At 41.6% G+C, this 12,187-nt stretch overlaps 1 protein-coding gene across 2 annotated transcripts in view; it reads left to right on the forward strand.

Annotated features, from left to right (window-relative positions):
- Positions 1-12,187, forward strand: part of FRS3 (fibroblast growth factor receptor substrate 3) — a 28,483-nt gene that overhangs the window by 6,857 nt on the left and 9,439 nt on the right. For both annotated transcript variants that reach the window (XR_008306836.1, XM_053248930.1), the window contains exons 2-7: positions 1,427-1,520; positions 3,502-3,634; positions 4,074-4,162; positions 4,797-4,983; positions 9,061-9,222; positions 10,272-10,429. Coding sequence is in view for 1 of the 2 variants with exons in the window: in XM_053248930.1 (XP_053104905.1) it covers positions 4,097-4,162; positions 4,797-4,983; positions 9,061-9,222; positions 10,272-10,429 (573 nt within the window). In the remaining variant the exon portion in view is untranslated. The remainder of the gene's footprint in view (positions 1-1,426; positions 1,521-3,501; positions 3,635-4,073; positions 4,163-4,796; positions 4,984-9,060; positions 9,223-10,271; positions 10,430-12,187) is intronic.

The raw sequence follows: 12,187 nt of genomic DNA on the forward strand, positions 1-12,187 counted from the left end.
CTCCTCGACTTACGAAAATTTCGACCTCCGAACGTGCGTTCGGAATGGATTATTTACGTAAGTCGAGGGACCACTGTACTGAGATCTACCATTCTGTTTCTAACCCCACCCCACCAATGCTGATGGTTTTCATTTTCAGATCCCCCCACCTTATTTTCCCAGCTGGTATACCTAAGAAGTCTTGTCTGCAGCTTCTATTATTGTTAGGCATTTTTTTCAACCTGCCCTTGCAAGTCTTTTAACCTTTGATTAAAGACTACAACTTAAATTCCAACAATTGGAATTTACACATTTAATACACACATTTAAGAGTTTAGTACAGGGCATCCTCTAATCCTGTCTTACTATTTTTTTTCTGTCTTCCAATCTTCTGTTCCATCATGTGAATATCCATTGCTTTTTGAATAAATGCAAGGCAAGTTCTCATTACAAATTTTTATTCTATACAGTTGTTAATGTTTCTTAGGTAAAGGACAGCTTTTTGTATTGATCCTAGCTATATGTGTGTCTCTGTGTGTGTGTGTGTGTGTGTGTGTGTGTGTGTAAGCACACACACACGCGTTGTGAAAGCTGCTTATGCTTTTCTTTCATTAATTGACATTCCTTGTAATTTCTCCTTAAAATGATTTACATCATTACTGTGTGCTTTTAGGGATGGGACAAACTACAATATATTAACATTATAACAATGAAACAGGAAGTACACCATGAAAGAGGTACTTCCTGTTGCCAAGTTTTAGAGCTGTCATCACAGTAATAGCCTTTCTCCTATTCTGATCTTGTTTATGTGAAGTAGAAATTATTGGAACACATGATCTCAGCTCAATTTAGAGCACCAATCACTATGCAGAAGCATCCTAGAAATTTAAACAAAAATACTTTGGATACCTTTTATCATTTTCAATAGTTTTGCAACAGCGCTTGACATTTTAAGATGTGAAGTTTTCTAAATATTTTCAAAAAATGGGAGTTGCTAATATTTTGTTCAACATTTCATTACTGTGTCACAACCCCACTTGTTCTTCTTTCATTTTCCAGTGTATGGGAAGGGCATCCATGACGTACTGGGTTGTTCAGTTCTGCATGCTCCAAGACAGGGCCAATGAGCTTTTAGCAGGCAGTGTACTCCGTCTGTTCCGCCCCTTCTTGCCCAGTTCTGGTCCTGTCTTCGCTCCAGGACAGACGTTTCTGCTGGACCTCGCTGTTTTTTCTCTGTGTGCGAAGGGGGGAAAGGAGTTGCACTCGATCCTTAATTACTTCTCCTATTGTTGTTTCCTCTGTTTGTTGGTCGGTGGTTTTCCTCGTGAGTAATCTCCCCGCCCGAGCCCTTACCGCTCCTCCTCCCCCCCTCTCCTTTACTTCGCATTAGCTTCTGTATATCTGTAAAATATAGTAGTGATGGATGTTATATATTAATTGGTTACAGAATGTCTGACACTTCGTGCCTGTGCAAAGGAAGTGGAATTTACAGCCAAAACGGAGGCAGCAGGAAAAACAACCAACAAAAACATGGAAGACAGGTGAGCTTCCAGAGAACTGGAGAAAGGCATACACTTTTTGTGTTAAGAACCCAGGAAACTACGGTTCTGTTAGCTTGCTTAAAAAGTTTAAGTTGTCCTCATTCTCACAACCAGAATGATCACAGTTGAAGATCATGATTGGCAAGCCCCACTCTGTCCTGAGGAACATGTCATGATAACCTAGAATTTCCAGGCAATCCCAGTTAAATCACTGCAGTTAAGCAGTATTTAACGAGGATCCCTAACCCAATCCTGGTTAATGATCCTAGTTAAATGCTGGTGAACTGTGATTGTTCTGGTTGTGAGAACATGGCTGTTAAGAGCAGTGAGAATTTTCCCTAATGGCCAAGGAGCAGAGTAAATTGATTCAGGAGTTTTTGGAACCCATAGCATTGGGATATTTAAAAATGAGAGTTGATAAACAGCTAAATGAACTTAAGATCCTTTTGGACCTCAGATGCTCTGTTATATTTTGAAGATTAATTTGAATAATTGAAGCATTTACCTGGCACTTCCAGTTTGGTTGCATGCTTGACACCGATCGGTTTAGATGGTGGTTGCCCTTTGACTGAGTGCTATTGCCTGTAATTATCACTCTTTCAAAAAGTACTTGGGTGTGCAAGTGAGCCAGTCGGTGTTCGTTGCTGACACACTATTCCAATCTATGCCTGTAAATAAGGAAAATCATTATTTGGGTTATAAGTTGCTAAAAATGTCATGGCAATTATGTTTTCAGGCTTTGACTTCTAAAATAGCAACTGAAACTTTCAGTTTTATCACACGTTCATCTCCAAATGTCCAATACAAGCAAAATAACGTTTAGGTTACTTATAGACTCTTGATTAAAATTATTTGACCAGTGAAGTATAACTAAATAATAGTCATACTTAAGCATTAATTTATTGCAAGCATGATAAAAGAGAGATTAATGCTAATTACAAAATATGAGCTACTTAATTTTGGAAAGAGTAGGCAGCATCCAGACTAGTACTTCCTTGAGCAGAATTCTTCTGCTTGTGTGGGAGCAGGGCAGTTTTAGCAGATCCCTCCTTCCTTTTTTTAGCCCCCTGTGCCCCTGAAAACATCTCTCTGTGGGTTGGGGAATTGTCAGGAGCAGATTCTTTTTGGGGGAAAGGGGAAATCTGTGCAAATTTTGCCCCCCCCCCCAATTACACAGAAAGGTTTTGCTCAAGGAAGTACTTGTCTGGATGCTACCTAAGGACTAAACCATTGTGATTGACTATTTTAATAACACAATTCAAATAAAAGTGTTTGAGAGAGGCTTTCAAGGGATCAGGCAGGATAGCCCAAACAATTATATAAATAAATCACATATAGTAACTATAAATGTCCAAAGCCATAAATGTCCAAAGCCAACTCTTAAATGAAGGTATGGTTATAGGGAAGGCAGTTGTCTATTCCTAAATGGTGTATGAGTGAACCCTGATTCCTGAAAGGGAGGAGAACAAAGAACCTGCTCCTGTCTTTGCTCTCATATATGTCATGGTGCAATTTAAAATAGTAAGCCTTCAACAACACAAGGCCATTTTTGTCTTCATGGAATGTTTGACTGTAGTCAGTTAATTGGCATTCCATCTCCATAAAAGTGATTCTGGATACCTGGTTTGTTTTCCATAGGCAGTTCCTTCTCTGATGGGTGTTTGAGCATATGACAGATGTGCAGAGGGCCAAAGCAAGAAACCAAATTAGTTCAGAATATTGTAAACGTTAAAACAATACCTTTTTATTAATCAAAGCCTTTGTTGTAAGGTACATTTCTAGCCCTCTTTCCCCACAATCTTGAATGTGATATAGTGAATAGTCCTGCATTATAGTTAATAGGAGGATAAATCCTCAAGAAAAGAGTGATGATCACAAATGATGCTTGGCCTGTTGGAGTGAAAACGAGGCCTGTCAAATACCACATGCTGCATTCTTTTTAAACTGATTCTGTTCCTCTTGATTCTGTTCTCCATATCAGGTGAAAATGGCACGGTTCCTATGAAGCAGTAGCAACTTCTTGACATCCTGGTTACCATGACACCCAGCAGAGGACTGTGGAAATAAAGTGGCAATTCCTCCCCTCCCCTTAAACTACTAATGGCCATGGCTGGGTAAGGATCAAGCAGGGTATGAAGATTCAAGAACCTTCCCCCCCTCCCGCCACATATGCTTCATCCCTGAAATTGTGTTCTAGATCCTGATGACGATCCATTCCTCATTGAGTAGTCTTAAATAGATCAGACAGTTACAATGCTTCAAAATAGTTGCATCATTCAACAATATTTTTCCTTTTATTGTGAGACACTGTGAAATATATATTGATGGAATATTAAAATATTCCTCAGTTTAAAAATAAGCACACTTTCGATATACATTCCCTCGTAGCCACTTTGTGCTGCTACTCACATAAACCCTTACCCACTGCAACCTCTGAAGGAATGTGAATTCTACATTTTTACAATATTGGACCGAGAGGAGATGGCTTTTGTTTCATTATTCAACAAGCTGGGTTTGGTGTGACTGAGATTTTGATTTTTCCATATGTTTTAGGACTTGTCTGATGTGCTGACATCATGGGGAGTTGTTGCAGCTGCCCGTGTAGAGACAGTGTCCCAGACAACCACCCTACCAAGTTCAAGGTAAATTGCATGTATTTGTCTTCCGTAGCGTGTGCTTCCGCTAGTGTTAGTGAGCATGGATTAAGCTGTCAAGACATCAAAACTGTTCAGACCAGCCATTTTTTGAGAGGATAATATTGCAATCCTGTTTTTACATGGTTTTTGTTGTTGCCTCATGAGCTGGGAAAGGTTAACATCTACAAATGAATCCTACCTTTTATTTGTGGTAGTAGAGAGGCCATGCAGTTCAGCTTTTTAGTACAAAAGAAAGAAAACTTGATTGCCTCTTACAGAATTGGACTTCCATATTTGGACCAGTTGGTTGTATCTGTTGGGCAACTTGCATGATGTTAGATATGTTAGATGGTGAGTTTGCAATGTGCATATGCCCAAAGTACAAACATAGCCACTACAGTCCATGTGCTGGGAGTCTCCTGGAGTGGAGGAGAGTACCAGTATAGAGAATCATTCCCTGTGTGGACTAAAATCTTTCTGTGGCCTGGGCTTGTAGCCTCCAAGTATATCAGATGATTTATTTTCCTGACAAGGACGTTATCCTAAAAAGTGCCTGCTCTGGCTACTTTTTAGTACTTTGCAATTTACTGTTTGGCATATTGCCTGAAGCTCTTGATAGCGGGTTTTGGTATTCCTGCAGGTGACAAATGTTGACGATGAGGGCAACGAGCTGGGCTCGGGGATTATGGAGCTGACGCAGAGGGAGCTTGTTTTGCACACGCACAAACGCGATGCTGTTCGGTGGTCATACCTTTGCTTGCGTCGCTATGGTTATGACTCCAACCTCTTCTCCTTTGAGAGTGGGCGTCGCTGCCAGACTGGACAGGGTAGGTGCATTTTTCATCAGGGACAAATGGCTTCCAAACTTGCTTCCTAGGCTGCGGTAATGGCTGATTCCACGCCTCATGGTGTGTAGAAAATCTGGTTCTGATGTACAAACAGTTCTCTTTTAGGATAACATACAGGGCACATTTCTGCTACCACTTCAGCTAAATGTTAAAGTTGGACATATGAGACTGTAGTTAAAAGTCATAATAGTGGCATCTCTTTAACAGTAGACCATGAAGCCACTCAGATCTTTATTTGTTTTGCTTCTATACCGCCCAATCACTAGTCTCTAGACAGAATTATATTGGTAGTCTAATGATAATTATGCTATTACTTTAAGATCTGATAAAGCCATTCTATAGAAGCAGATATTCATAAAGTAATAGCATAATTATCATTAGACTACCAATATAATTCTGTCTAGAGACTAGAGGAACAGAGGTTCGGGAATTGATAATAGGAGGGTAGACATTCTAACTTTAATATCAGAGAAAGTTGACGTCATGAGAACATAAAAACTGCCTTGAGTGGATCAGACCAAAGGTTCATCTAGCACTCTGTAGCCACTTCCATTAGTGGCTCCCTAACGAACAAGACATGATGGAGATAGCCAGACCTTGCTTAGTATCTCTGTGAATGAAATTCCATGCTTTGCTATTGTGGTTGATAGTCACTAATATCCTTCATAGGGTTGTTGTGAGGATAAGCAGAATCATGTACACTGCTCTGGGCTCCTTGGCGGAAGAGTGGGATATAAATGTAAACATAAACATAAAATAAAAATCCTCCATAAATTTGTCTAATCCATTTTTAAAGGCATCTGTGCAGGTGGTCCTCCACTACCACATCTCAGAGTGGTGAATTCCATAAGTTAATTATATGTGAAGTACCTCCTTTCATTTTATCCTGAGCCTACAGGTGGTTTAATTGAATGAGCTCAAGTTTTTTCATTTCATTTCTCTGTTCTGTTTTAGGTGCTTCTCCATGTAATTGTGTAAGTGGCTCTGGGAAGCCCATGTATTTATTTTATTTATTTATTGTTAAATTTATATACCACCTTTCATTAAAAACAATCCCAGGGCAGTTTATTGTATATTGTGAGAGAGTCCTAAATGCTTTTCTCTAAGAGCTTTGGAGGATCTATGTGTTATGGAAGACAGTTAGTACTAGTGTATGATACATATAGCAGCATACTTTTGATCTTCTGCATCTGCAGTAATTTGCTAGCATCTGTTCCATACAGTCTGATTCCATGTGGTGCTATGTAAACAAAACTGTGCAGACCATCAGGCACTAGGTTCCTGACTTTGGCACAGTGCGGCAACTCATTATAACATTGCAATAGCTTTTAGAATATCGATTGCACCAATGGTTACATTCCCCCAACAAAGCACACTGACGGACATAAGTATATTTGTGTGGGGTCAGAGAGAGGAGGGAAATTGTGCATGTCTGTACACTGGCTCCTGATTTATAAGCCATGGTTTATCAGGTGTCCGCATTGGTCTGCACCAGCAGCCTGTGTCTGCATTGCCTGCACCATAATGATTAATCACAAAAAATGTTGGGCCCCTAATCTTATAGATAAAAGCTGAATTTGATAAGCAAAATTTTCCAGTGACCAACAGGCTCCTGGCACCTGTACAGAAGCATAAATGAGTATTCATAAGTGAGTTTGTTTGTTTGAACTTTATTTCTTTTCGGGTTTTGTTCCCCTAAACTGGTTTTACTTGAATGATCCTTCCCTCTGCATTGTCAAAGATGAGCAAAAATGGTGGTGGGTTTTTGTTTTTTGTTTTTTTCCTTTTCTTTTTTAAGCCAAGAACATTTTTCTTCAAAATAGCAGCGGTTGTTGCCATGCTCTTGTCCTTGTTGCTATGGTTTTTGTGCGTGTTTGTGTGTGCTACATCTGATTGGTTGGCTCAGCATAGTCAGACAATTGATAGAAATATTTATGGGAGGAGGAGGAGGTATTGCAGTTTATTATACTATAAAAAGCGAGGTATTGTCCCTCCAATTTGCATTCCAGTTTGAGTTCATGTTAGTCAATGAAAAGGCTTCCATAGTCTGGAGAAGGGGATCAGGCCCCCAAACTGAGCTGACTTAATAAAATGGGCTTGTTGTTTTGTTCATGCTTTGTCCCTGTTCAGTGGGCTCACTCTCCCCCCAAATGTATGCATTATCCTTGTTTCTCTTGCGATTATTAAGCCTTTTTGTGAGTGTTTTAAAAACATGTCGCATGATTTCCATGTTATACTAGCAATGACAACCATGTTTGTTAGGACTTGCTTTCTCTTTTCTTCCTTTCTCTCTGACTTCTTCTTTTTCCTCCTCTCTTTGATTGGGATGGGAGGGTGGGTAGATAATGTTTGTGCTTATATTGTTCAGAAATGTTTCCTTGTTTGTAAAATACCCCTCTCGAGGTGGGGGCGGGGGCAATAGGATACATAACAGTTTTAAACAAAGACATCATTTGATCAACCAGCAGTTCTGGATTGTGTTCTGATGCAACAAGATTTTCACTCTTGATGGCACTGGGGTATATTTAAACATGTCCAAATACCTTATATAAATATATTTTTCTAAGTCAGGCTGGTGCAACAAAACAGGTCAGATCATAACCCTCCATATCCCCTCTCTTTCCTGTTTGTCTTGCTGTCTTTAGAGGAAAATGCAAGCAATTCAAGGATTATTATTATTTTTATTATTATTTTAACATTTATATCCCACTCTTCCTCCAAGGAGCCCAGAGTGGTACAATACATACTTGAGTTTCTCTTTCACAACAACCCTGTGAAGTAGGTTAGGCTGAGAGAGAAGTGACTGGCCCAGAGTCACCCAACGGGTTTCATGGCTGAATGGGGATTTGAACTTGTGTCTCCCCGGTCCTAGTCCAGCACTCTAACCACTACACCACACTGGCTCTGGTTCTTGCCTTGGAATTTCTAAATGGTTTGGGTCCAAAACACCCATTTGAGCCCTTCCATGTGTTTTCATCATTTCAGAATGCCCTACTTTGATGACCGTGACATTTGTAAGTCAGGCAACCAATGAAAACGAGTTGGGCTTTTTCAGTGGTGGCCTCTGGAACTCCCTTCCACTCAGGTCCCATTGAGGTGCATAGTGGAAGCATATCTAGTTTATAGTGGTTTATTTGACTGCTTTTATATCTCTTGCCTTTGGTTTATTTACTACCATAGAGATATATTTATAGAAGCTTTTAATACTGTGTTTATGCTGTAAACTACTTTGAGGGCATGACTCCAAGCCAAAGGGTAGGGTATAATTTAAAAACAAACATAAAGCTAATAAATATATATGTCAATGATATAATAAGACAAAGGAGAAGCTGCCCTCTCAATCCCAACCATTTAGCTTTTGATTTGCACCTTAATATGTTTCAAAACCCTGTCTCCCTCTTAGAATTGACTTGTATGGCTACAAAGCTTGCATGTTAATTATATTGCATTGTATAAGTGTATCATGTATCTATTGCTCTAGAGCAGGGGTACCCAACAGGGGGTGTTAGTCCTATGGGTACATGAAGGGCTCCCAGTGGCTACTCAGAGGTCTCTTGCCTCCTCATCTTGCAGCTGCGCTATTTGTTCTTCATTTGAGGATCTCTGGCTTGAAGCTGACACATCCTCAGAGATGTGTCCAATGCAGAAGGGGAGGAAGGAGGATGAAGACCCTCCCCTTCTGTTCCTGATTGGCTGGCTATGCGCTGAAGCACAGTGTAGCCCTCCCCTCAGCCTGATTGATAGGCTACAGAAAAGTAGCACTGAGTAAGCCCTTTGAAATTAAAAGGAAAAGTATCTTGTCATATTAATCTCAATGGGAGTACTCAAGAATAATTTACGGATGTAAGCCAGTCACTGGAGTACCATAACTGTAACATTTAAGTGTGTGTGTGTGTGTGTGTGTCCGGGTGGGCGGGCGGTACTCTAGTTGAAGATTTGCAACAGAAGCGGTACATTTTCTAAAAGTGTTGGGGAACCCCTGCTCTAGAAGACTAGACCATACTGGCATTAAAACAGATGTTCCTCCTTCTCAACACTTCTTTGGTATTTGCTTAGGAATTTTTGCATTCAAGTGCTCAAGAGCAGAAGAGATTTTTAACCTGCTGCAGGACCTGATGCAATGCAACAGTATCAATGTGGTGGAGGAACCTGTTGTCATCACAAGAAACAGTCACGCTGCTGAACTGGAACTGCCCCGGACTCCCCAGACACCCAACAGTAAGGTCCTCTTACGGCCTTGTAGAGAGAGGGGAGTGGGGGCATCGTTGTGTACTAGTCTTCTGCAATAGCATACCTGCCAAGATGTCCCTTTCCCCCCGTTAACCTAAATGGGAAAATAGGGACATGTTGGCAGGTATGCAATAGAGCATTTCTTTTGGTCCCAACCATAGTTTGTTCTGGTGGGACCTGCAATATCTGTTCGACTTTTTTAAAGCCTCTGGTGGGATTGTGCCCATTAGTATCCCCACCTTTAAAAAAAAAGAATTTCATTAGGATGTGGTGCAATTATGGATCAGGCTCAGCTTTCCCACTGCAGAGTCCTGAAAGCTCGGGACAGAGGGCCAGTATGTTTTCCCAGTAGAGTCTTGATCCTTGTGTAGTGTTGTGACATCCCAGCACTGTGCAAGAGATCTACTGCCTTGCCCTCTTTGAATCCTCTCTCCCTAGCCTGGGGCCACTGCACTTGCAGGGCCCAGTGCAGATCTTTACTTTGTATGTAATTCCCAAGTGGATTATATTAGTTGCTTGATCCTCTTGCGCCTTTCTTTTCATACAGCCATTCCCACTTGTGTCCCATGTGGTATGTTTACTCTAAAACCTTAAGCTTTGTGCTGGTTTTGAAACCTTGTTTCCAAGGCAATAATTTAAAACAGCAGTTTTCAGATAGACTTTATATGCCAGTGTGTTTTCAGCTGAAACTTGTGAAAACTTCTGTAGAGGAATGCGTGAAAATCGATCGGTCTTCAGTTTTTTGTCTTGGTAATAAAATCCCTTGTTTGTTCTCTGTATTCCCAAGTATTTGTATTCCCACATTTGGTTTATCCATTTTACTGTTACTGTGGGTAATAATAATCTGGCTTTATACACTTATAAATTGTATCCTATCCCCTTGCAGTATAAACCTTCATCAACCCATCTAGATCCACTAGCCTATTGGCAGGGGAATCTAGTTTTCTTTGTGAATATATATGCAATTGTGTGAGATGTTGGTTCTGGGGCTCGCTTATAATGCTCACATTCTTAAGTTGCCTTCCTCTTTTTTCCAGCTCTAGGATATACAGTTCCGGGGTTTCCCAATGGGTTCCACAGCTTCCCTAGGGAGACTCCATCTTGCCCTGCAGCTCGACCTCCCTCTATGAGCAGCCTCAGGCATTCCTCAGTCGGTGAAGACTCCACACATGCCCTCATTGTCCCTGATGAGCAAGTATGTCTTTTTTGTGGTGTTGGTGGGACATGTAACCCAAGTTCCTAATTTATAATACATAGAAAAATAGTCGTGTTCTTTTTCACATATACATCTCTGTGTCCATGTAACTCTGCTTTTCTAAAACAGTTGATGTGAATGGAGACTGAGGTGTGGGTTTTGTAGATTTCTCATTATGTTGCATCTGAGAGCAGCCTATATTCTCTTTCTGGGTACATATGTGAGGATGTCATTCTTTTGCTTCCCCCCAAAAAACATCTAGTATGGATTCTTTAGCTCTTTGAACCTTATTTTCCTGATCTTACACTATGGTAAGATCTGTCAGTGACTGACCAGGAGAGGGATCTTGGGGTTGTGTGGACAGCTCATTGAAAGTGTCGACTCAATGTGCGGCAGCTCTGAAAAAGGCCAGTTCCATGCTAGGGATCATTAGGAAGGGAACTGAAAATAAAAATACTAATATTATAATGCCCTTATACAAAACGATGGTGCGGCCACACCTGGAGTACTGCATACAATTCTGGTGGTCACATCTGAAAAAGGCGCAGAAGAGGGCAACCAAGATGATCAGGGGCCTAGATCACCTTTCTTATGAGGCAAGGCTACAACACCTGGGGCTTTTTAGTTTAGAAAAAAGTCGACTGCGGGGAGACATGATAGAGGTCTATAAAATCATGCAAGGTGTGGAGAACGTGGATAGAGAGAAATTTTTCTCCCTCTCACATAACACTAGAACCAGGGGTCATCCCATGAAATTAATTGCCAGGAAATCTAGGACCAAAAAAGTACTTTTTCACACAATGAGTAATCAACTTGTGGAATTCTTTGCCACAAGATGTGGTGACAGCCAACAACCTGGATGGCTTTAAGAGAGTTTGGATAACTTCATGGAGGAGAGGTCTATCATCGGCTACTCGTTGGATGCCTCTGAGTACCAGTTGCAAGGGTATAACAGCGGAGAGAGGGCATGCCCTCATATTCCTGTCTGTGGCTTCCACTGTGTGAAACAGGATTCTGGACTAGATGGGCCTGGGGCCTGATCCAGCAGGACTGTTCTTATGGTAATCAGTGGCTCTTTTTCTGTACATAGGATTTGGCTTGGCAAAAGTCTGTTGAGAAGGGCAAGAATCTGCCATAGACTATTAATGATACATTGAGTCGGGTCTCATGATCAGTGAGACCTGGTTTAGAAGGGTGAGCGGGGAGCTTGGGCTAAGCCTACTCCCTGCACACGAGCAGGGAGGGAGCCCTGGGTGGCCGGATCGGCTGCCCACACGATTGCTGGCTCCGTGACGGAGCCGGCAGGGGCTGGGGAGCTTGGGGGGCATGCGACCCCTGGAAGTTCCAGTATGCCCTGCGCGAGTGCATAGGGCATACTGGGGAGACCCCCGGAGCTGGGAGGCAGCTTTTCACCTCCCCTCTGGGGGTCTACTTGTGAGTAATCGCGGTGCGGAGCCACACCGTGGCTACTCACGATCTTTAAAACCAGGTTTGCGGAGCACTTGCTCCCCAAACCTGGTTTTAGGGGAGGGGTACTTAGGCGGGTTACCTGCCTAGGAACCACCAGGCTCGCAGCCGAGCCTGGTGGTTCACACGTTGGGGTGAAATTGGGCTAGCCTCTGCTAGCCCCCGCTAGCCTGATTTCTCCCCATCGCCTCATTATTTACTATCTCTTTGAGGAATTTTTTAATTTATCAGTATATATTAATACCAGAATCCAAGTTTAAGATACTTAGTGTTAGGTAGTTTTCATACTTC

Source organism: Hemicordylus capensis, chromosome 4, assembly GCF_027244095.1.
Source record: "Hemicordylus capensis ecotype Gifberg chromosome 4, rHemCap1.1.pri, whole genome shotgun sequence".
Lineage (NCBI taxonomy): Eukaryota > Metazoa > Chordata > Lepidosauria > Squamata > Cordylidae > Hemicordylus > Hemicordylus capensis.